The 25,297-nt window shown below is 36.9% G+C and overlaps 1 protein-coding gene across 3 annotated transcripts in view; it reads left to right on the top strand.

Annotated features, from left to right (window-relative positions):
* PLOD2 (procollagen-lysine,2-oxoglutarate 5-dioxygenase 2) overlaps nt 1-24,006 on the top strand; it is a 57,879-nt gene extending 33,873 nt beyond the window's left edge. The window contains exons 9-20 of one of the 3 annotated variants that reach the window (XM_069792262.1): nt 2,518-2,643; nt 4,144-4,265; nt 12,066-12,170; nt 13,283-13,408; nt 14,657-14,798; nt 16,009-16,071; nt 17,452-17,565; nt 17,964-18,029; nt 19,045-19,149; nt 21,212-21,358; nt 21,589-21,714; nt 22,794-24,006. In XM_069792262.1, the coding sequence (XP_069648363.1) occupies nt 2,518-2,643; nt 4,144-4,265; nt 12,066-12,170; nt 13,283-13,408; nt 14,657-14,798; nt 16,009-16,071; nt 17,452-17,565; nt 17,964-18,029; nt 19,045-19,149; nt 21,212-21,358; nt 21,589-21,714; nt 22,794-22,949 (1,398 nt within the window). In that variant the 3' untranslated portion in view covers nt 22,950-24,006. Of the gene's footprint in view, nt 1-2,517; nt 2,644-4,143; nt 4,266-12,065; nt 12,171-13,282; nt 13,409-14,656; nt 14,799-16,008; nt 16,072-17,451; nt 17,566-17,963; nt 18,030-19,044; nt 19,150-21,211; nt 21,359-21,588; nt 21,715-22,120; nt 22,524-22,793 lie in introns of those variants that run through there. The other 2 variants (XM_069792264.1, XM_069792263.1) reach the window with 2 other exon arrangements.
* The last annotated feature ends 1,291 nt before the right edge of the window (nt 24,007-25,297 follow it).

Genomic DNA, 25,297 nt, shown 5'->3' with positions numbered 1-25,297 from the left:
AGGGGTAGGTGAGTGCAAGGCAGAGATGGGTGGGAGCATTGCCATGGGTTGTGTAGGTTGGTCTGTGATGGAAGAGGAGAAGAGCCCAAGGCACTACCAGGGTCAGCGCGAGTAGGTGCTGGGAGCATGGCCTGGGAAAAGCTGAGCTTCGGGCTTACCTGTGAAGGAGCTGGGAGCCACATATGCAGTCTTTTGCTCAGTCCTTGTCCTCTTCACAGGGGCAGGGCCTCCTGTGCTCTGATCACAGCTGAGGTGTGGAAACACTCAGTAACTGCTTTCTTCTGCTAATGTCAGCAGCCTGTGCCACCCCCAAACTAGCTACCTGCCCAGGTCAAAGCAGGGTAGTGGAAAATAAGTTGAAGAACACGCCTTGACTCTGTAAGTGTAAATTTTTGCCGCTTTTCTTAAGGGTTTTTTCTAAAACCTAAATTAAATTGGACAACAAACTGAATCTCCTTAGAGCTAGTTCGTAAGTCCTAAAGCTTGTTACTGGTGTGGAGACTTCCTGGTGTGGGTGGAAAGGGTGACCTTGCTGATTCTCTCACTTCACTGGTGACTCTTGTGGCAAGGGTTCCTGGACTTGTCTCAGTATGACTTCAGAGCAATTGTCCTGTATTTCTTCCAAAAATTGTCACATGCTCAACTACTGCTTGTGAAAAAGTGAACCTTAAAAGGCAAATGTATGACCTTAGTGAAAATGAGAAAATTTGTCAGAGAAAATGTAACATCCCAGTGCAGACTGGGTATTTCCAAAGTGTTTTTGCTGAGACACAGCTGGGAAGAATGAAAACTTCTGACTTGATATACTCAAAATGCTGGTTATTAAAATTGTTCATTGTGACCTAGATTCAGATTATGCAGTGACAACTCTTTATAGTATGGTGAACCAGGGTCTAAATTGATGAACTCTCTGCTTTGAGGAGATGCAGTGGGAGATGCAGTTTGCAGGAATTTTTGCACTCAATTTTTTAAACACTATTTTGCTTTGGTCATGTGCCTGAGATTTTAGTGTAGAGCCAAGCAGCTTGCACTTCAGTGTACTGAAGGAGTGTTAGTAATTCCTGATTGTCCCTATAACCTTTGCAGATCCAGCCTGAACCTGCTTCTCGTTGTCCTGGAGAATGAGGGGGAAATGGCTTAGAATTAGAGAAGTAGGCAGAATAATTGTTGCAGCAGTTCTAGTATTGGTAGCACATGTGCATGTTCACCTTAAGCCTGATGGCCCATGCTGCGTTCCTCATTGCTCGCAATCAACGGTACCAGTTACCGTGCCACCAGCCTCAATGGAGTGGTTGTCCGAGAATATCACAGTTGCTTTTTTCAAGACACGTCAGTGTACTTGTCTTCATCAGCTGTTTTGAAGTTACTAGGATGTCTGCATGAGTATGTATTAGGTTTGCAGATGAAGTTGTGAATAGGAGGTAGTCAGGGTAAACATTGGTGCCTAATGTTTCTGATTTAGTGCACTGGCCAGTGTGTTTCTGGATTTCTGATGTAGACAGTGGCACTGTAAAATCTCAACATGTGCTGATGGCTTATCCAGACACTTTTCAAGTGGGTGTTGGCTTGCTTATGGGAAGCTAACTTGCAGCCTTTTATACTCATATTAGGTTTCTCTCTCAGCCTTGTAGTGGGTTAGGCATTTATGCTAATTGTCTGTTTTAAAGGTGGACGAAATTTTTGTTTAATAGTGCATTTCTTTGTGGCGGAGTCAAGGCCTTTGAAGGTTAAATTTCTTTGTCTCACATAATGAAATAATATATTTTAGGAATACCAAAAGTGCTGTCTAGGTTTGTTTTAGTGGTCATGATCCCTGTATCAAGCACATACAAACCAGGAATTAATACGACTGTTCGAAAGATGTGAATTCACATTAAAATAAGGTGGATAAAACTTCAGTATCATTGGATGCAAGGGGAGAAGTTCTAGTTAGTTCATCAAAGGTCTTGATAAAAGCAGTGAGTAGGGAAGTAATGCAGAGCCCACTTCTAATGGTCAGGGGGAAATAGTGCATGTAAGTGTATGGAAGGGTATTTCAGTCTTTGGCTTAAAGTACAGATGAGTAAAATATTTTGTGGTATTTATTCTTTAACTACTTTAAGAAAACTGCTCTTCCCTTTATTTTCTTGTAAGTGTAACCTATCTATGTATGTTACTTTACAAAAAATGCATTTGCCATGCAGTTCTAGGTGTATTTCCTTAAATACTTTTTTTGCCATTTTAATACTTTTTTTAAAGTAAGAATTTTAAAAGCCATAATACATTATTTTCTACTTCCAGTTTCTGTTATTGGGATTCATAGAATTTTCTAGCAATGTTAAATCCATTATCTTTGCTTATTTAGTGAAGTCAGTGAAAACAAACAGGGGGCATAACATGCTTGAGCTAGTTGGTTTTGATTGTTTGACAGCTGTGTGGCCTAAGTTACAACAACATGACATTAGTTGCTTTTTAATATAACTAATCTCAGAAAGGAGGCAAGTCTTATTGGTTCTGTCAAAATATCATTTTTTTTAGGAATATCCAAGAGTAAAAATTGGTGTTTTCATTGAACAACCCACTCCTTTCCTACCTAAATTTTTAGACAGACTGTTGACTCTGGACTACCCAAAGGAGGCACTCAGTATCTTCATTCATAATAATGTAAGTATGATGTTACTATTGTGCAAAGCTTCAATTTTGGAAGTTATGGTATGAATGAAAGTGTGTGAGGCAGTATATGGATTCTATGCATGTACATAGTTAAACTGCATAGGAAGAGATAATCTTTCAGCATTTAGAATGCTGAAGTGGAAAAATACATAAATTAAATGAAATTGTGGCAGTGCTTACTGAAGTCTATTTAAAGAAACTGCTTAGATTCTTTCTCTTTTACTAATGAAAAAGATTGTATTTTAAAGTTTATGCTTCAGGGGGAAGTACTGATTGACATAAAACAATAGAGTAAGAATAGAATAGTTCCAGTTGCAAGGGCCCTACAAAGATCGTCTAGGCCAACTGCCTGACCACTTCAGGACTGACCAAAAGTTATGGCACGTTATTAATAACTATTATCCAACAGTTGACATTGGATTTGCTTTCCATCTTGTTGATACCCACTGGGTCCCATGGGGAAGGCTGGTATGTCCAGGTATATTTTGAATGGCGTTACAGATAAGTTGCTTTTTTTGAATTTTTTTTTTATGCTTTGTGCTAATTACCTAATGATCTGGTGTTGCTGATACTTCACCAATGACTTCAGTATTGCTGTTTTCATGAGTGAGGTGACAGATGTGTGTAAGTCTTTTGGAAAAAACTGAGCTGGAAGAGAAATGGGAGGAAAATATATTTCTGCCCTTTTTCACTTGGTGTGCATTACTGTTGATATCATAGCACAAAAGGCCTGGGTAATAGAAGTAGAGCTTATCTTCAAAGTCTTTAGTGTGCTTTTTTTTAAGGGGATGTTAAAGGTATAAGCAAGATATGCACGTAGGAATTGTAGGCTATGCTAGATTTCTTTGCTTCAGCCAGAAATCATGTGGTATTTGAAATGAATATAAAAGACTGAATAGCTTTTTTTTATGATAGGGAGTGGGAAACCCTACCCAATATTTTAATTATTCTAATATCAGCCACAATATGCAAAAGCTACAAATGAGGGCACTGGGTTGGAAGCATTGCATGCAGCTGAGATCTCTTAAATTAGAGGTAGGGTAATTAAAAATTAAAAAAACAATCACTGTTACAACGTTTTAAAGAAGCGATGACTGTGACTGTCCACCTGGGTACAGGTGGCAGCTCCCTCTCTAAAGCCATTCTGGAGTGGCATAGAAGAAACTCCTGGGTGCCACTGAGGTTGTAGAATGGGTTTTGAAGATCGTAAAATAAATATCCTGAAAAAATACTGCATAAGCAGCCTGTGAATCTTGCGTAATCGGTCTGGAGGTACAGCTTTGATTTATATTGCTGATGTGTTGGATTCTTTTGCTAAAATTTTGGACAGAAGAGCTTCATTGTAATGACAGATATACTGGAATATCTTCAAATACTGTTTGCCATCTGTTTGTTTAGGATAGAATACAATGTGTTCTTGGACACTATGTTTATGATTTCACAGCAACTTGTACTTTTCATTCACTATAAACAATGTTAACACGATTACAGGAGGTTTACCATGAAAAGCACATCAAGAAATTCTGGGAAAAAGCCAAGAACGTTATCAGACCTATAAAAATTGTTGGACCTGAAGAAAATCTGAGTCAAGCAGAAGCCCGGAACATGGGAATGTAAATTCTAATTTATAAATCTGTTATAATGATGCATAAACTAACATTTTTTCATCTTATGTATATTATTTTGCATCTTAAACACTAACAACTTTACATCTTAAGATACAAAAGTGGGAGCTTTTGTGGCAGAACAAGATCTAGATATAAGATATGAACTGTTGAGTATTTTGTGGTTTCTGTCAAAAAGCTGTTGGTCATTATGAGAACATCTCTCTGGTTTGGACTACTTCGATAGTCTGTCATCTTGTCTTCTAATGAAGGCATACACAATAGTAGACTACAAAGTAATAAGAGGTGTCAGCTTATTTTTACATTATAGTAATCTCAAACATGGGTTGTATTAAAACATGATGAGCATAAACGGTAAAGTTTAAATATTTTTTTTAAACAGAATGGTATTGAAATAAAATAGATGGTACAATACAACAAACTTTAATAAAAAGTTTGGGCAGAAAATTATATGTAGCAGTAATGTGGAAGCAGGTGCAAATGTAAATAGAAATTCTAAGTGCAATATATCTTCTAAAAATGTATTTGTTTTTATTTTTTATCCAAAATCTTCTCAAGCTAACTTATCACAGAGTGATTTCACAGAATAGAAGTACCTCTTGGATTGGATATGCATTTAATAGTTGCAGTTTTGTTGTCCTACTCGTGTGTCGTTCCCCCCCCCGCCTTTTTTTTTCTTTTTTTTTTCTTTTTTTTAATGACATTGCATTTAAGTAGAAATATTGTTAAAGCTTGACTTGGGCATACAGGTGATAGAATTATTTTTCTTCCTACGGTTCAAAGAGACAGGAATATCCTTTAGAAGTGCTCTAGCAGAAGTTTCTGCTTTCAGGGGAAAAAAATATAAAGGACTTGGAAAGGCAACTGACTTTATCTTATCCTTTGGTCTTGCTGCATTTTTTTCTTTTTTCTTTTTTTTTCTCTTTTTTTCTTTCATTCTTATTAGGGAATCCAAATCTTTACGTTTTAAACCTGGCACTTGCCAGGCCTAAATCTGAACCTTGGAATATGTATCCTATGTCAGACCTTCCTGTCAAGGGGTGTCTTTAGTGGCAGCAGCACTGGCTACTACCACAGAGTTGCTTGTGACTTTACTGCTATGTCCATCAGTCAGATTATGGAGTTTTACAGACCAGGATCCCACCAAGTCCTCGCTGTGGCCCTTGAGCAGGCTTCATTCCCATATAATTCTTCTGCTCTCTTTTTTTCCCAAATCTTCCATGAGTCTCAGAGCAGAGAAATTAATTTCAAAAGACCCTTTTCTTTCAGAGGTTAAGAGCATAGCATAGGCTGTTCATGGCATCAGCTGAAAGAATGAAGGTCTAGTCCTGAGTCTCCGTGGTGTTCTTGGAAATTTGTTTGAATGGGGTTTTGTTGTGCTGAAGCCACTGGGAAGCTGATATTTGGTCAAGGTCCAAGTCTCTCCCGTAGCCTTTCTAGGAAACATTACAGATGTCCAGTGTTAGTGTAAGCAGCCATTCACATGTTTATAAATAGCTCTTTCTTTATTTCCAATAGTCTTTAAAGCACATGTACCATGTTTGTAAACTTTTTGAAGTACTGTATGTTATGTGTAACTGAGGTGGAATTTCTGGAGTTGCCTTTTCCTCCTTGTTGTTATATAGACACCATAAGGCAGAGTCTTTAGTGTAATCAATTTCTATACTGTTACTAAATCTCACCAAGATATCTTTAAACCTGTCATCTTTTGATAGAACCTACTGACTTATAATGTGACAGAGGTTTTGATAAGATATATGGTCTTTGCTTTTTCTGTGGATAAAAATTAGTAATTTAAATGTGTATCTGCACAAAATAATTTCAAATTCTGCTAGGCAAGGCAGGGAGATAAGCATACTTGTAATATGTACCACTGAATACACTATGCTCTTATGTGTTATCCATTGTCTGGATATAATTTGACCCGTGTTGCTTCTGCTTTGAAAGGCCTTTTTAACAAAGGTTCTGTCCTAAAGAGATACATAGTATATATAGAAAATGTGAAGTATAATGTGTGAGGAATGAGACCATGCCAAAATACTTAATCATCCAGAAAGTATGAGTGTTAGTGGTAGGATCTTTCATGTGAACAACGTAGATATAATTTGATGGCTCCTTTCAATTTGACTGAAGCAGATTCAGTTCATCTGCTGCTTCCTTTGCACTCCTGGTCTGCTTGGCTGCCCTTGTGAACATCACCAACTCCTCCTCAAAAAATCTAGCTCAGAAGTATGGGATGCTCATGGCAAAGGCAGTTACTATAAAAAATTATTTGCTTGCAATCCTTCAGCTGGCTTCCAACATAATAACCTCATTTGTTTCTCACTAATACTGCAATGGGAATAACTTGAAAAGAGTCATTCTTCAAACCGGTTTAATGATTTGATTTACAGAGATTGATATATTCAGTCTTCTGATTAATTTTCTCCTGCCTTTATCTGCATTATTGACTGATAGCTTTGTTCCATCTGACTCAAACACTTACTTTCTCTCTTTTTCCAAAGTAGCTGATTTTAGTATCTCTCTGTTAATTTGCAGTAGATTTAGAATTAATTTGGTCTCCTCACTTGCACGTTTCACAGAAGTCTATTTATCTGAAGCAGCAAAACAGGTTTCAATTAATACACAGAGAGAACTTAAGCATTGAAGGTCTGCTTTGTTTTCAGCAGAATACTTTTGAGAATATAATGCAGTTAGGTCAGTTTTCTCCTTACCCCCCCGCGCCGCCTCATTTTTTTAGCTCAGTAAAAAGTGATGATAAATCACAGTGAGGTTCTCAGTAAATGAGACTCTCTTATGTCAATGTAAATGTGAGAAAATAACATTTTTTAATTTCACCCATAGTCATGCAGCAAACATGTCTACTTTTCTCATTCACATAATAACGAATAATTGAAGAATTTACTTTCTTGCTTCTTCTTGACATGGAAAGCCCTCTCTTGCACTTCTGAAAGTTGGATAGGTGTTAGAAAGGACTCAGAATTGTGCAGTCAGCAAAAACTTGTTACAGTTCCACAATATTGGCAAACAGGAGTGCATAGCTTTTGTTATTGTGGGCTGAAACAGAATAAAAAGGGAGGAAAATAAAGTAGAATAAAGAGAAGGAAAGTTTAGCTGCATGTTGTCTGAATATTTTCTCTGCACGTATATCACTTGAAACCCTAAAATAGCATTTCCATGCCTCCCCCTCCCTCCTTTGTCTACAAGGAATATATTAGAGTTCTTACAGTTTGTTCTTTTTTTTCTTTAAGAAAAAACTCATTTGTGGTTTTCCTTGTTTGAAGATGATATTTCAGCCAGCTGTTACATTCTCTGTCAAGCTAGAACAGAAAGTGGGGAAATACAGGAATTTATCTCATTCACTTCTCAGGTTTTATTTATAAAAAGCTTATTTTCCATAATCTTTTTTCCCCCAGTACTTACAGACTTCAGGGTTTCTTTTTGTTGTCCCCCCCAACCCTTCCCTCAACAATATTAGTGATAGAACTAGTTAGGATTTTTCCTGAACTTTTTTTAAAATGTGATTTACCTCAACTTTTAGTGGCAATGTGTGCATTTTAATGAAAGTTTACATTGAAAGCTTTTAAAAGTTTCAGGAAGAATAGTAGGGAAATCAGAATCAGTTGGAGAGTTCATTGACCTCCTTGTTGAATTTTGGGCTGAATTTGGGGTTTCCTGTGTGTTTCTTGAAAGAGGATATTAAGTCATTGTCTCTGACCTCCCATTTAGTATTGAAAAACAAAGTATTGAAAAAATTCAGTCCTTTGAGTAGGGCAAGTATCTTGACTGTGGCTGAAGGAAGAGCAGGGATTAAATCTGTGTCTCCCAGATGTCAAGTGATTTCTGTTGAAGACCTGGATTTTCTGGAGCTGCTTCTCCTGAACACTTGAGCAGTTTTGGGTTTCAGCCTCAGAGGGAGGAGGAACATTTTGAACTTTGAGTGTTGCAGAAGAACAACTTTCCCACCTGTATCTGATTTCAGTAGCTTCCAGGTGTAGTAACTGTGGTAACAATACTTAAGCCTGAGATGCAAAACTAAACGTTAGTGCTTTATCTGTTTTGTGGCTATATTTATTTGGTTTTGGTGATAGTTGATAAGAGTTTCTTTATGCTGTTGTGGCTATATGGAGAGATGCAAAACATAACCCAAAATGGCAGGCAAAGTCACCCAGTCTTTCAGTGAGCGTTGCAGACTTGTATCTGGGACACCTCTTCTTTCAGAGGTCTGTCAAATGGTGTAAGTGCTCTCCCTTTGGGCTCACAGTCCACATTTAGAATTGTATTTCCAAACTGTGAAGGGCATGAAAATTATTAAATTGATTAATTGCAAATTCAAACTGTGTCTAAAAAATAAATACATGTTAGTGACTCAGTGGTAAAGAAATCGGGTAGACCATATGTCTTACTGCTATAAACAACTAGCCCCTTGGAATATCTCAGTGGAAAGTTTGATGAAGAGAAGAGCAGTGACACTTTCCCTTTTCAGATGAGGTCACTGTTCCAGATGGGCTTACTGTTTGTAAGCAAAGTTAAACATTGCTCTGATTGCAAAATACTTGAAATACTGCTCTGCTGAGCTTCACTTCACACTTCCAACAAAAAAATCTGCTAAATTTTTGTTAATTGCTACACTGAAATGGCTTTAAATTTATGTACAAAAATGTAGCTCTCTTCAACATTTGGTCTTAGTTTATAAGCAGGTGGAGTGTAAAGCAAGTAGATTAAAGGCTTTAGCCATTGAATTTAGATTAGGAAGTATATTACTATACATATGAGTATTGCTAGAAGGCACTTTCCACTTGTTCCTTGCTGTGGCCTGGATATACATAATAAATAGTTTCACATATAATGTGGGATTTCTACATCTGGAGAGGTTAGCATATACTGTAAGAAGGTAATACTTTAAAGCATGAGAATATCCAGGATTACTTTTATTTCCTTGGAAAAGCTACTTGGCAACATTGAAACCTCAAAGAGAAGATGCATGAATTTCTTAAGAGTAGGCTCGCTTTATTAATTTTGACAGAAACTTTTAGAACTGTTTTTCTGTATATCTGAAACCTGAAATGTTTTGTGGAGATTTTTGTTAGCGACGTTAAAGTGCAAAGGCAAAACTTATACTTCACGTTTGACATGGTGACTTTTATGTGGAAATGCAAGGAGAATTATGCTTTAAAGATGAAGTTTTGCCATGTGGTGATCCAATGCCCTATAGAAAGAAATAGGGGGAAAAAATGAGTCAAAGTACTGTCACAATAATAGCCTTGATTTTTGGCATTTTTATATCTGTATATACACACATATACTAAATACATATAATATAAATGCATATATTTAATAATCTTGGTTACAGAGGTTGAAGTTAGAGGTTTCACATTGTAGGTGATTTACACTAGCTGAATTTCTAGACTATTTAAGGCAGTAATGCTTTCAAAGAGTTCTCAATAGATCATTGAATGAGTGTGTGTGACTTAGACCAGAACTTTTAATTTAGTATTTTGTGTTTTGGATTACTATGTGAATGAAGAAGAGAAGGATTTTCAACACTAAACACATTGGACCAGTTTTAATAGAATTCTCTGGCTCTGGATTTAAAGGGGGGGAGGAAAAAAAAAAGACCAAAAAAAAGTTGAAGGACCATACATTTTGAAGTTATGTAATCAATTTTCCAGTCATGTTTGCCTACAACTAAATATAAATCTGTTCCATTTGTTTTTTTCACATTTTCATAATTAAATACACTAATTTAATTCATATTTTTGTTAGCAGAAAAAGGTTTAGCTGTTTTTAGGGAGCTGCTGGCCAGTGTTGTGGCTGGAACCCTGGACTGGCACTGAGTCTGTTGGTGTCTCAGGTTTAGTTTCCTCATTAGTAGAATGAGGATAAAGGAGCTGAATGTTTTCGGAAGAAATTTAACATCTAATGTCAAGTGCAATATAAAAGTCAAGTTACTATTAATAATTGTAATTATGCTAATGATAAAGCTACATATGAATTGCATTCAGTAGTTGTAAAGCTTTGAACAGAATAGGTTAGTAATGGAAAATGCCATAAAGACTTAATTGCTGGACTGTATTATGGCCAAAATAAAACCTGCTGCTTTCAGTTGGGGCAATTATGTGAGATAGTGCTGATTAAGGAATTGCTATCATAAAAACACGTATACATAAGATGGAAAACTGTCAGTGAAGGAGATGTCAGTGAAGGCAAAACCAGAGACTGACCAAAGATTTAAATTATGGGTGTGTGTCCAAACATGGTGACTTCAGCAGTAGTGGGAAGACCATTCCTGTCACTTTTGGTATTTTAAAAATTTGCCTCAAATCATTACTACATCTTTAGTGGTCCAGTTTGAAGAGGAAGGATCGCTTAGATTTATGGAATAAAAAAAGCTCTACCTTCTACTGTGATCCCAACAAAGTCATACCTCTGAAGTCCTTTGAGCAGAAGAAAGTTTGAATGAAAAGACTCAAAAGGTGTTGATAAGTAGTAATCCTTACAGGAGACAGACTAAATGCTGACTGAGGTGCTGTGTTAGGTAGTGGAGGGGAACGGAGGAGGAGGAGGTGGGAAGCCATGCCAGCAGTTGCCTTGACTTGTACGTAGCCTGTCACATCCACCATTTATCAGGTTTTCTGAAGCGACAGAGATCTTTTCCTTCACAGAAAACAGTCACAAACAATCAAATCAAGTGGAACTCAAACTAAAGCAGTGTTTATAGACATTTTAAAGCAAGAAAGTAAAATAATGTTTCAAGCTGTTATGATGGAATTAATGCGAGTGCTGTCAATAATAGTGGGGAAAATAGACAAAATCAATGATACCACCTGCATTATAGAAAGCTACTACTGTAGTATGACTTGAGGAAATTGTTCCACTTTCTGTAAAACTATACTTGATTTACTATAATCTCCTACTATTCTGTTGGCATAGGAAAGCTGAATTCACTATACTGGATCTTGGCCTAGCAAGTATACACTGCCAGAAACAGACAAATGTAGTCTGTGAATCATCCTTTTAAATTTATAGTAGAATGTCTCTTCTGCTTGTTGGAAGCTTTCTCTTGAAGGTGTGGTTATCTATGCAAATAATTTATTCTCCTGAGATCAAAATCACAACTGATAGAAATAGTGTATGGAACAAATTCAGTTCCTTTTTCTAATTCCCATTCACTGCCTGTTCAATTGTTTTACATTTCTCTTTACCAACTGTGTTATTCCTGTAAGTCACAAAAAGACTAAGAAAAGGTCTTTAAATATATATTTCTTAATATTTTTTGTCTTATACTCTCCATAAGGTTTCAATTACTGTTAGAGATCAGCAGATCACATCTGTACTATCTTTGCCTAAAGATGGTATTACAGCCACATGCAGTTACTAGAGAAGCTTACTTAATAAGCTCATACTTCACTATTAAGTGACTGTACTGATATCCAGCTATATAAATCAGTGGCTTGATTTCCACTGCCATCCCCCCAACTCCCCTGTGTTCCATTAGGATAGCACATAGTAGCTCTTACGGTACTTGGTAAAGGTTAGAGATCACTTAGTTTATTAAAAGAAAAATATAAGGCTTCTGATCCATGTTTTTAAATCTTCTTTTAGTTTATCACAGTACTGTAATCTAAAGACACCTTTCTTTTATAGTACTACACTGCAGAGGACCTTTAATGCAATGTGTGAGCAGAGCACTTGGTTGTGGTTTGGGTTTTTTGAGGGTGTTTTTTTTGTTGTTTGTGAATCTTTTCTAGATATGCGTGAGTTAACCATTCCTTTTTGTCTTTTTAGGGACCTTTGTCGCCAGGATAAAGCATGTGAATATTACTTCAGCATAGATGCAGATGTTGTGCTGACAAACCCCAAAACTTTAAGAATACTGATAGAACAGAACAGGTGTAGTATATCTCTTGATTTTATAGAATTTCCTCTAGCTTGGAAGGATTCTCTGGGGCCCATCTCTGAAGAGAATGGTATGGTGTAAGCAGGTTTTATGAAATGAATTAAGATTTCCCTGACTAATGATTTCAAAGTTGGTCACACACAAAATGTTAAAAAAAAACAACCTCAAAGAACAACAACAAAAAAACGCCAGAACAAAACCAGACAAAAACTCCCTAGAGTTTACTACTCTGGTATTGCACTATTATTACTTTCTTTTTAAATCATAGGTGCAATAAAATAGTGGAAAGGTATTGGAGATGAAGCAGCTGTAATGTCCAGTTTCTCCTTGTATTAGTATGATCTCTTAAGTTATACAAAGTTGTGACTTTATCAGCAGCACCTTTCAGCAGACTGGGCCCACTGTGAATGCTGTGCACTTCACTCCTGCCAATTTGTAAATTCCCATGTTAGGTAGGTAGTGTTTCCTTGTTCATAACAAATCTGAGAATCTCAGGTGTATCACAGAAAGATAAATTATCAATGTCTAGTTTGACCTACTAGTGAGAAGGGATGGAGCTTAAGTAAAGATGTGGCTGCCAGTCCTTTGCATTATATTCCTTGTAATAGTGTTGTAGAAAGGGGCTAAAAGCCAAGTACACTAGGTGGAAGAAACAGAAGCTTTGCAAAATATATCTACCATTAGGCACCCTCTGAAACAAAGTGCCATTTTATTCTTTTTATTCTGGTCAACTTAGATTTCCCCTTTTGACTCTATTAAATTTTGGGTAAGCCAAGTCTCACTGTGTTTTATTTTTATTTTCATGTCTTTGACTTTGTGATGCTTTTTCTCATTATGCTATGGGCAGTATTTTTTTGCTTGACTGAAAATCAAGCCACCTCTGATTTATAGGAATCCTTGCTTCTGTTACGCTAATGTTGTTTCTGGGCAGTGGGTGCTTGGATGCTGTTTCTTCCAGCTTAAGTTCAGAATTGCTGTTCCAAAATTTGACAGTCATTGGTATTTTAACTATGCTTTACTCCAAACTGTGTGAAGCTGGTATATTTTGATGTATAGTCTATGTATAACAGTTCGTGGTTTTTTTGTTCAATATGTCACTTCACAGAAAGATAATTGCTCCACTTGTAACTCGTCATGGGAAGCTTTGGTCCAATTTCTGGGGTGCTTTGAGCCCAGATGGCTATTATGCTCGATCAGAAGATTATGTTGATATTGTCCAAGGGAACAGAGTGTAAGTAATTGTAAGCTAATTTTTAAAATCAAGGCACCCAGTATGGTTATTAGCAACATATTCTTACATTTTCATGCAATATGGTATTATTCCTGAAGAGCTTAGGTTAGTTATATTGTGTAGCTTTTTCTATTTCACAGAAATGCATTTGTTTTCCCATTTGTTTTTTCCCATTCACAGCTTCAATAAAAAAGCAAAGTGTTTAACGCAATGATCTGGTATTAGTAATGGACATAGTCATTACCTGTCTGATAGTGTCTGGTTACTCTAGCAGTGCATGATACAGAAAATGGCAAGACAAACAAATAGCAAACCCAAAACTGTATCCCAGGAACCTCAGTCAAAAGAAGTAATTGTTGCATTCATCAAATGACTTCTTCATCTCTTTGGGGCAAATGTTTTATCAGCTGAACAGCTATAATTTCTTCATGTGTTTCTTCCTGTATATTATGTCAGATATATCTTAAGCAGCTCTTGAGAAATACTTTCGTCACAGCCTTTTGGGTTTATCCTTCCCCTAAATGAATGTGGTGTAAGTTGTTCTAAGCTTGACTCTTCCATGCAATGATGCCTTTTCATTGCCATGGAAGAACAAAAAGGTCTGAAACAGATTGACTGCTTGGATAGGACTGGCTCATTTTCAGTCGCACTGAAAGATGTGCTCGTGGCAGTGGGAGGGAGAAAATCTGCAGAGCGAGCATTGTGACAGCAATGCTTTTTGTTGATATTGGCCCGACTCACATAAATACATGGCCTGCTGTGGTCCTTGGGTATTTGTGTGAAGAGGTCAGACCAGCTGTGTGAAGCCTCAGTGAAGTCTTTAAACTCATTTAAAAATCTGTTTTAGAATTACTTTCTCCATCTGGTATTGTAGAATAATATTATAAAAGAGTTTGACTGATTGCCTTAACTATGGAAACATGAAGTACATTTGTAGTTAAAACTCTTTAGAGAATTTGACCTTTCTATTTTTTAGAAAAATACTTCATAAAAGTTGAATTACTGCCTACGCCTACATTTGAGATGTCCACAATGTCCAGCTGTAGTTTTTCAAATGTCTTGGGAACCTTTCACCTTCATGTCCTTGAAACTTACTTAGTCTTGTCAGCAAATACAAAGACCCTGATGTGATAGAATAGGCAACAAATTAGTTTTCATAGCTTTAAACTATTTGCATTTGTTTTTTTGGTTTGTCTTTTTTTTGTTTGTGTGTTTTTTTGTTTGTTTGTTTTTTTTTTTTTTTTACAGAGGAGTATGGAATATTCCTTATATGGCTAATATATACTTAATTAAGGGACAAACTCTCAGGTCAGAGATGAAGGAAAAGAACTACTTTATGCGTGATAAGTTGGATCCTGATATGGCTCTCTGCAGGAACGCCAGGGAAATGGTAAGGTGTATCTATAGCAGCTTGCTTTTAAATACACACAGACTTCTGTGTCCTGCTACACTTGACTGCTTCACTTGATTGATCTTGGATATTATATTTTTACTTTAATTCAAAGTACTGGCCAATTTTTGTGACATAGAACACTTTAGGGGTACTTCATTAAATTGCTGAGAACAGAGGTTTTTGCAAGGCCAGTGCACTGGTGCACTGACTGCATGATGGTTTTTACTTAAATTCACTGAAAATTCCTATTGAGGTTAAAATACCTTCCTTGTTGGTGTGACCTCAGCAGATGAAAGAGGGCTCAACTTCTCTGCTGTGTATGACTTCAAAATTATCAATGCATTTAGAGCATCTCTATTATGCATGTTTTTATACAGTGTGAAACTTGTAGCAGACTAAGTTGGAATATTTTGCAATTTTATATTTAAGTAGATACATATTTAAACTAATGATGGGCAGTGTTGATATAAAAAGCCTAAGAGATTTATGAAATGGTAGGAATCTTCTTAGGGAGCATGAATTACTCATTAATTTCTCCAGATAGATTAAAACTGTATCAGAAATTTGTTACTTGCATTAAGCTGTAAGTAATAAGAGAGAACTTATTTGTACTGTAAAATTATGAATATGTAAATCCACATTTCTACTGATATTTACACTAGTTTCAGCACAGAAACAAATAAGACCTAAACCAGACCTATTTCCAGACACTATAGCATTGAAAAATAATTTTGCTGAATTGAACAAGAAAAGTTGGCAAGTATTAATTTTTTTTATTCCCTCATAACAAGGCATGATCTCCTTTGTTTGTTATGATTCTTCAGAATATCCCCATCCAATTCTGTTGTATTCAAACCTTCTCAGCATCAGTGATTGCAAACCTGTGCTTCCCATGCGCTCATTAAACTAATCTGACTGGCTCATCAGAAAATTGCTTTCTCTTTTCCTCTTTCTCAGTCTGTGCTGTACGATGGTCTGGTACATGCTTGTTTTTGTATTGCAGCAGATAAGAAGGGGCTGGTGGAGACAGCTTTGACATGTGTATTATGAGCTTTGCTTGGAGATGCATGTTGTCTGTAAAGGCATATCAGCTTTTGATCAAAGGCTGCCATTTCCCTAATGTAACTGTGGAAACCTAATAGTAGTCGGAAAAAGAGAAAGAGATTATGTATCAGAAAACTGATGTGATGATTCTCCTTCATTTTAGACTTTACAAAGGGAAAAAGACTCCCCTTCTTCGGAAACATTCCATATGCTCAGACCCCCAAAGGTGTTGCTTTATTTTTTTTTATTCATTAGTTACTATTACATGCAGTATTATTCTACCACAGGAAGATACTTCTCCTCTGTCCACTTACTGTAACGAAATACTGCTCTAGCTTTCTCTTCAGTCTTCTAAGGTTGAAGTTTTTGCCAGGGAGAGGTTCTTCACAACCAGCTCAAAGCATCTTAGATAGGCTCGTTGTTTCTTCAGGGGGTTTCTCGGTGCTTCTGAGGTAAAGGTGTGCTGAAGCTGTGCTTCCATAGCTAAAATTGATTCAGCAGCCCTAGCAAGGGACTAAAGCTCAAATCGCTAGCAGGTCTGCTGGGACCCCTCAGTGACTACACAGGGTAGCGGTGAAATTGGTGTCACTTTAAGCTGTTTTTCTTGACCCAGACCCTCCTTATTCTCCCTGCTGCAGCTATTTCATGATTTGGTAAGTGCCCAAAACTGGGCATGTGTTTAACATGATCATTATCTTTCTAACAGTTTAACTTTTTCAGACAAAAACATAGACAGAAATACCAAAGTATCCAAACGGTAATGTCTTCATCTGCTGCAAATCCCAAAGTCACAAACACTTCAGAAATGAAGTTTTAGTCTGAAAAACAGTAAACTAAAAAAAAACCCACAGAACCTAAGTCTCTTTTAAAAAAGACTATTTTCTGCTACTATTTCTAATCAAGAGAGTTTTGTTAATATCTTCTGTTAATAGCTTGATAATAAAGCTGTATGTTACCACACTTGATATCTTGCACATATTCTGCAATGTTTGCGTAGGTGAACATACTGCAAAGTGCTCAGCTGTTTTGTATCCTTATCTGAATATTCTTATATGCTGTATTTGCCAATATCTTTTTATTTCAGGCCAATTCACCAGAAGGATCATGTAGTGAATACTCTGAAATAAGTTTCTTGTTCTGACTTCCATTAGCTTTTTTATTATTAGCTTATTCTCTCAGTTTTTAATCAGAAACTAAGCCCTAGATGTTGGTTTTCTTGTGTGAGTATTTTCAGTTTGAGAACAGATGCTTCCAGTGTGTCTGCTTAGGTTTTCTGGAAAACAAATCAACCAATCGCTTCTCTGTTTTTTTTTCCTTTCTATAACTGTATGGGGGTTTACGTTATGAACAATACATGTTTTGGTTTAATGTGTTTAGAAAATAAATTCAACCAAATGCTTGTAAACAAGAAATTATGAACACTAGTTGGTGATTAGAATCAACTGTTTGAAAAGTAAAGATGCTAAATGAACAGTATGTGTATAATATGTATGTACAAGTGTGTGATATATTTTATGAAAGTGCAGGCATAAACAAACAGACTTTTAAAAAACATTTTTGCCAAGACGGACAGTTTTGCTAATGACTCTTTCTCTACTTGGTATAGGGTGTTTTCATGTACATTACCAACAGACATGAATTTGGAAGACTTATTTCTACAGCCAATTACAATACCTCCCACTACAACAATGACCTCTGGCAGATATTTGAAAATCCTGTGGTATGCAACTGATTATTGATGATTATTTTATTTGAAAAATTTTGAAGTTTATTGTAAAGGACTTGGGATTCAAAGACTTTGCATGGAGAACATTTGTTTATTATGCACTAAATATTGGTTGTGTACTAAAAGGTGTTCTCTACCACCCATTTAAGCAAATGACAATATATCATATCAACAAGCCAACTGATGACCAAAGTAAGAATTTGGAGATATGGCCCTGATGTAACAGGTTTCATGATTTTTGGCATGATGAGAACCAGTTCATTTATGGGTATAAGAAATTGTTTAATTGTTTCCAGTGCTTTGAGTAGATCAAATGAGTAGAATATAAATTATTCTTTTTCACCTATAAATTCATTTGTTCTGTTTTAATGTCTTAAAATCATGCTTTTTAGGACTGGAAGGAAACCTATATAAATCCCAACTACTCAAAGATCTTCACTGATAATATAGTAGAACAGGTGGGTATAAGTAGTTTTCTTAAAACTTGTGTGACCGACTGATAATAAATTTGCATACAGTAACTATTTCCATGCAAATGATGTTTTGGTCTCTGACTGAATAGCTCTTTGTTTTGGGTCAGAACTGAATTTTTGTCATTTTGAAAACTAGATGAGAGGAGCCAAAAAAATAATTGCTAGATTGCTCAGAATAATGTAGTTGTCCAAGTAATTGCCTTCTCCAGAATACAGATGTATTTAACTTATTTATTTGAACTAGCTAGTAACACTGACAGAAGGCCAAATAGAATTTCTCTAGCAGATGTCTGTATTTTCTGGTATCTAGTAAAGACAAGCTTATCTAGACTCTTTCTGGTGTGCCTTTCCCTATGGATTCCTAAGGTCTGACAACCATGAATCCAAGGTAAAGCCTTTTGCTGGATGCAAAGAGGTCTTTTTTGTTTGGGTTTTTTTGGTTTTGTGGTGGGTTTTTTTGTTTGTTTGTTTGTTTTGGTTTTTTTTGTCTGCCTGGTGGCTTGCTTTCATGCAACTGATCTGGACATAGCACTTCTAAGATGGTAATTGTTGTACCAGTGTTGGATGATCAGTTCTGTGACAGGTAGGGACAGTGATAATGAACTTTGCTTCCTTAAAAAGCTGGGATAAATTGTTTTTGTGTTTAAAACAGTCTAAGTTTTAAACTGGTTTTCTTAATAGCTTGTAATGTAGAAGATCAGGGTTGTTATTCAGAGCAACCAGGGCACAGAATGTATGGGTACACTGATGTGGTTGTTAATGCTGTGTCATGGCTTACAAGGTAGCTTGTAGTTTTTGCTTCATTCTGTGAGAATGTGCTTGTGGATCAAGACAAAACTTAATTACTTAACTGTATCTGAATTATGGCTCAGATGAGAACAACTGATTTTCTTTAGTGACCAAGAAAAGTGAAGATGTCCTTTCTTAGCAGTTGAAAATAAAAGCTTAACTCCACTGAAAGTGATGTAGTTTTTTAAATTTTTTTTTTTTGCTTTCATAGCCATGTCCAGATGTGTTTTGGTTTCCCATATTTTCTGACACTGCCTGTGATGAATTGGTCGAAGAAATGGAACATTTTGGACAATGGTCTGGTGGAAAACACCAAGTAAGTGTCAGCCTATATAAACATGACCTTAATGAGTGAGTACCTTTATAATAATAAGTCACAGTGTACTGCAACAAACATTTCAACAATTGCTGATGACCCGAGACATCTGCTTCGTGGTATAAAATGCTTAGTTTATTCTACCATGTAGCTTGTTCAGTAGATTTAGAGATATTCCTCAATTAACTTGTGGTGGGTGGGCCCTGGCTGGATGCCAGGTGCCCACCAAAGCTGCTCTATCACTCCCCCCTCAGCTGGATAAAGGAGAGGAAATATAACAAAAGGCTCCTGGGTTGAGATAAGGACAGGGAGAGATCACTCACTAACTACTGTCGTGGGCAAAACAGACTCAACTTGGAGAAATTAGTTTAATTTATTACCAACCAAATCATAATGGATAATAAGAAATAAAACCAAATCTTAAAACACCTTCTCCCCACCCCTCCCTCCTTCCAGGGCACAGCTTCACTGCCAGATTCTCTACCTACACCCCCAACAGCACAAGGGGGACGGGGAATGGGGGTTGGGGTCAGTTCATCACATGTTGTCTCTGCCGCTCCTTCCTCCTCAGGGGCAGGACTCCTCACACTCTTCCCATGCTCCCACAGGAGACAGTCCTCCACAAACTTCTCCACTGTGGGTCCTTCCTACAGGCTGCAGTTCTTCACAAACTGCTCCAGCATGGGTCCTTTCCACGGTGTGCAGTCCTTCAGGAGCACAGACTGCTCCAGCGTGGGTCCCCCGTGGGGTCACAAGTCCTGCCAGAAACCTGCTCCAACGTGGGCTCCTCTCTCCGCAGATGCGCAGGTCCTGCCAGGAGCCTGCTCCAGCGTGGGCTTCCCACGGGGTCACAGCCTCCTTCGGGCATCCCCCTGCTCCGGCGTGGGGTCCTCCATGGGCTGCAGGTGGAGATCTGCTCCACCGTGGACCTCCCTGGGCTGCAGGGGGACAGCCTGCCTCACCGTGGTCTTCACCATGGGCTGCAGGGGAATCTCTGCTCTGGTGCCTGGAGCATCTCCTCCCCCTCCTTCTTCACTGACCTGGGGGTCTGCAGGGTTGTTTCTCTTATATGTTCTCACTCCTCTCTCCGGCTGCCGTTGTGCAGTTGGTTTTTTTTTTGTTTTGGTTTTTTTTTTCCCCTTCTTAAATCTGTTATCCTAGAAGTGCTGCCACCATTGCTGATGGACTCGGCCTTGGCCGGCAGCAGGACCATCTCGGAGCCGGCTGGCATTGGCTCTGTCGGACATGGGGGAAGCTTCCAGCAGCTTCTTACAGAAGCCACCCCTGTAGTTCCCCCGCTACCAAAACCTTGCCATGCAAATCCAACACAAACCGTGGACTAGCAAATTCAGACACTAACAGTGGTGCGTGGAGTTGCTGTAGTAGTTATCTGACAGTTATCCAGGGCTGATCTTGGATAGCTGTTGATAACTTCAGGAAAATTTTACTCATTTACCTCGTAAGTAGTAATTTGTCAGACTTGTCCCTCTATAGCAGTTACTCACAAATCTTATGAGCTTTTGTGTTTGCAGAAAGTTCAAGGTACTCATTAACTGCCGCCAAAATTGGAGGACTGTTTGTCATATTCACAAACATGGTACCTTGGAAAAAAGATAAATTACAGTCATTATTTTACCGCAGGGAGGAGCCTTCAGAAAGGTGTTTGTTTTTCTTTTTTTTTAACATCCTTTTATCTTCAAGTTATTTCAACATTTATTACTGTGTCAAGTTGAGGCATGTACTCTCTTGATCTGATACAACTTCAGTTGCATCTACATCTCAATAAATAAAACCATTACCCCAGTAAGCCCTTATATGTAGGCAACACAGCCAAATATTGACTCACCTTTAAAAAATTTCCAATTTTTGCTCATTGATAGCTCAGCATTTTTTTTTCCACAGCAGTTAGCTGTGAAATTCCTGTATGGCAAGCTCATGTATGCCCACTAAAGCATTGCTTTGTTGCAGTTTTGTGGTTCTGCAGACTTCAGATAAATATTTGTAGAAGTGCCAGAAACATTTCATGTCCATATTTCAAGGCTATTTATGGTGTTTTCATTAGGACAGCCGTATTTCTGGAGGTTATGAAAATGTCCCAACTGATGATATTCATATGAAGCAGATCGGACTGGATAATGAATGGCTGCATTTCATAAGAGAGTTCATTGCCCCAGTAACGCTAAAAGTGTTTGCTGGCTATTATACTAAGGTATGGGTTTAAAACTTCTGCAGATAATTACTGCATGGCATGACTAATTCTAAGTATTTTATTGAATATACCCTATTTGGTTTGGCTGGGGAGTTTACACATGATGTAGCAGTAGTTATAGATGAATGTTGTTGAGCTGTTAACTCAGCTTTAAGCACAAAAAACCCCAAGAACCCTATGGGTGACTTGGAAGTTTACATGTGGAAGTCTGACTGTACATTTTGTTTCAGGGGTATGCTTTATTGAATTTTGTTGTAAAATATAGCCCGGACAGACAACGGTCACTCAGACCTCATCATGACTCCTCTACATTCACAATCAACATCGCTCTCAACAAAGTAGGAGAGGACTTTCAAGTAAGTTGACAATTTACTGACTTAAAAAATGTTGTCCTTTGAGTGTCACATGTAATCTCCAAACTAGAGCCCGAATGGATATACTTAAACACCATGTTAAAAAGATGTGTGTCATAAATTGAGCTATATTATTCATTGGTATTTTTTTGACAAGTACTAAATTTGCTCAATTGCAGGATCCAGAACTGTTGATGCAGTCAGGCTGAATTGGTCAAAATGGTTTCAGATGGTGGACGAGAAGGGGTTTAAAGAAAAACTTTGGAGATGTTAGCCATTTAATTTTTAACATTTCTGAAATGCTTCATTTCTGGACATTGAAAACCAATTTTTCAAAATACTGTAAATAGTCCTAAATTGACTCAAATGGCTTCTTTTCTTTACAACTTTTTTAATGATTCTTTTTTAGATCAGCCACACAACGAAAATTTTCAACTGTTGTTCCTGGTTTTTTTTCCTGAGATAAATTATTTTCTACTCTGATTTTGATTCAAATAAAACAGTCCCCAGAGTATGGAGATAGGCAGGGCAGTGGCAGTAATATCCAGCTTTGACTAGTAGAGAAACTTAACCTGTTACATTTATAAACCCGTATTATTCACAGTCCTACTTAACACAATGTGTTTGTCAAACTTACTGCTTTAGAAAACACACCTTCAGTTTGAAAGCAACAGCGAGATTAATTTATTTAAGACTTGTTTAAATGCTACCCTGAATAGGGATGCAGTCCTGGAACAAGGCCTGTGAACATGATTTGCTTCTTTCTGATATCATTTACAGTAAAGTTATTGAAGGTGTGTTTGTCAGAGTTGCTGCTTGAATGACTTGTTATCCAGGGAATGCTAAAGCAAAGCAAGCGGAAATCTTTAACTGCAAATGCATGTCTGTTACATATTGCTCTGAAGATGGTGTCATTTAAATAACCTTGTTAGTAGGGATAGTAAAAAAGAAAAAAAAATATTGTTAACTGCCTATTAATAATAGCAAAATATTTTAAGTTGTGAATAAATAAAAAGGAACTTACTCTATTAAAACACAAGGTAAATGTTTGGGGTTTTGTTCTGTTTGTGTTTTTACTACAGGGAGGTGGATGTAAATTTCTTAGGTACAACTGCTCCATTGAGTCTCCCAGGAAAGGATGGAGTTTCATGCACCCAGGAAGACTTACTCATTTACATGAAGGACTTCCTATCTTGAATGGCACAAGATACATTGCAGTATCATTTATTGATCCTTAATCCCCCCCCCCCCCCCCCCAGCAGCAGTGTTTGATTCTTTACATAAACACTTATTTATAGATTTCTTTTGGAAGATGGTGATAAAAGAAACTTTAAGTTACTGTTCCTAGACAGCAAAGTTACTTTGGGCTAAAAGAATGAAAGAAAGAAAATGTTCTGAAATTGTTGAAGATTTCTCAATATCTGCTCTGAGCCTTGAGTCACAAAGTAAACATGTCCTGCTCGTTTTTCCATTCTGCTGTCTTAAAGGGTAGGTAAGGAGGGAAAATGGAAAAGCATTTTGTAATGAATCAGTTCCTTTGTTGAGAAAAACCCAAACAACCCTAGACAGAAAATTATCTGAAAAATTTATTGTGGTTTTCATTCAGTAAAGTGACACAGCTAAAGTTTTTGTGGTGTGTATATTTGGTACCAACCAATTAAAACCGACAGCATAAAAACAAAATGAAGTGGATCTTGTATACAGTTGTTGGGGATAAGAAATAATTCCATATGCTGGTATATACTGAAGGGAAAACATCTCAGTAGCCTGTTTTCTTAATTCATTTTCAATGCTGAAATGTACACCTTTAGAAGAAAAAACAAATTAAATGTAGAGATGGAGCAAGGGTTGAATAATTTAGCTAAGAAAAAATGGTTTATCATTTGTTTTGAGAACTCATCCTGTTGAAAACTTAATTTTCTTCACCAAGTGACCTTCATTTAAAATGAGTTATTTTTCCAAATGTGTAATTGCACCGAATTGATACTGGAAATTTGATGTTTATTTTCAGAATGCTGGTAAATTTTAATAATAGGATGTTTTATAAAGACAATTTTCTACTCTTACTTAAAATTACTTGAATTTTGTATCAGGAAAATGAAATGGTGGCAGTCTCTCTTTTACAGCTAAGGGTCTTAACTTGCTGTTTATTTTAAAGAAATCGGTTTAAAATATTCCTACTGTATTTACTGTTTGTAATTTAAAGAAACTTGAAGCTAACTATCTCAAAGTCTACCGTGCCAAAATGCACATGTTGGAAAAACTTGTGAAAAATAAAGGGTAATTTTAAATTAATGTAACAGCTTTTACTTGACTGTATTAGGTAGTTTCTTTGCATGTTTCCATTGTTCTTACAGAAATTATATTTACTGATGAATATTTTTAAAGGAACTGTAGATATGTTTAGATTGGAAGTTTCTCCAAGTGTCAGTTTTTGGCTTATTTACTCTGTTACTATTGAAATTATTTCTTTATATTAGTTGGTGCCTGTGTACCAAACATTGCATTACACTTTCAGAACAACCCCAGCAGGATGGATGTTTCTTGTTTTCTGTACCAACCTTCCTTTTTTTTATACAGAGGCTTTTTGATGATCTAAGCAGTAGTTCACTTTTTACCTGCTAATATTTGAAGAAGCTTTATATCGCATTCCCTAAACAGAAGTTTTATTTGGAGCTGAAAAGATTGGGAGAGGACATCAAAGATTATTCTTCTACTGAAAACAAGCCTGTCTGCTTATTTTTGTGTTCTCCTGTTTTGAGGAATGAGTTGTAACTGTACTTAGTTATGCTGAAGCAAATACACAAAAATGTGGTAACTTGAATTATGTACTAAAATGGGCTGGCTTGAAAAGGAATGGCTTTTCACAGGAAGTTCTTTGCTTTCTTTTAATTTCTCTTTACACTGTCAACTTTTCTGTATTTCAGGCTAATATTTGGAGATTGATATCCCTTGACTTTGTTTCCAGACATGGAACACCTCTGTCTTAGTGAGTGTCTCTCTCTCTCTAGCCTGTGCTTAGGCAAACTTTACAGATAAGAAAACCTCCAGGCCTTCAGAATGAAAGCAGCCTTTGTTGATCACCTTTTCTCAGCATTTGCCTGTGGCCTCTTAGGCTAACTCAGAACAGAATAATATTTTTACCACTGGATCAGCTACAGACAGTTTACTGTTTTCAGGACCTTTCTTGTAAAAAAACCCACAAAAATACAATCCTGTAACATGCAGGGGAGGTTCTTTTGCAGAATTTTTTTTCCCCAAGACTTGTGTTTTAATTATGTATTTTGTAATTCTCAGTCACATTTGATTTTTTTAATGTATATTTTTTCCTTCAACAAATATGAGGGCTTTACTTACTGTTAATTTCCTAGTTGTTTGCAACTATTAATGCACTCTTGTCATGTAGTGACACATAATGCTACATTTACTGTGCTGCACATTTATTGGAAGGGAAAATGTGTTCACCATGCTCACGTTGCTAAGATTCTCTCTTGATTTTTCTTCTAATGAAGTATTTGCAAAGGCTGACAACTGCCTTTCAGGTGGACGGCAACGTGTGTGGAAGCGTCCTCATTAACTTCTTAGG

This window comes from Haliaeetus albicilla, chromosome 9, assembly GCF_947461875.1.
Source record: "Haliaeetus albicilla chromosome 9, bHalAlb1.1, whole genome shotgun sequence".
Classification (NCBI taxonomy): domain Eukaryota; kingdom Metazoa; phylum Chordata; class Aves; order Accipitriformes; family Accipitridae; genus Haliaeetus; species Haliaeetus albicilla.
This window is presented reverse-complemented; position numbering and strand designations above follow the sequence as displayed.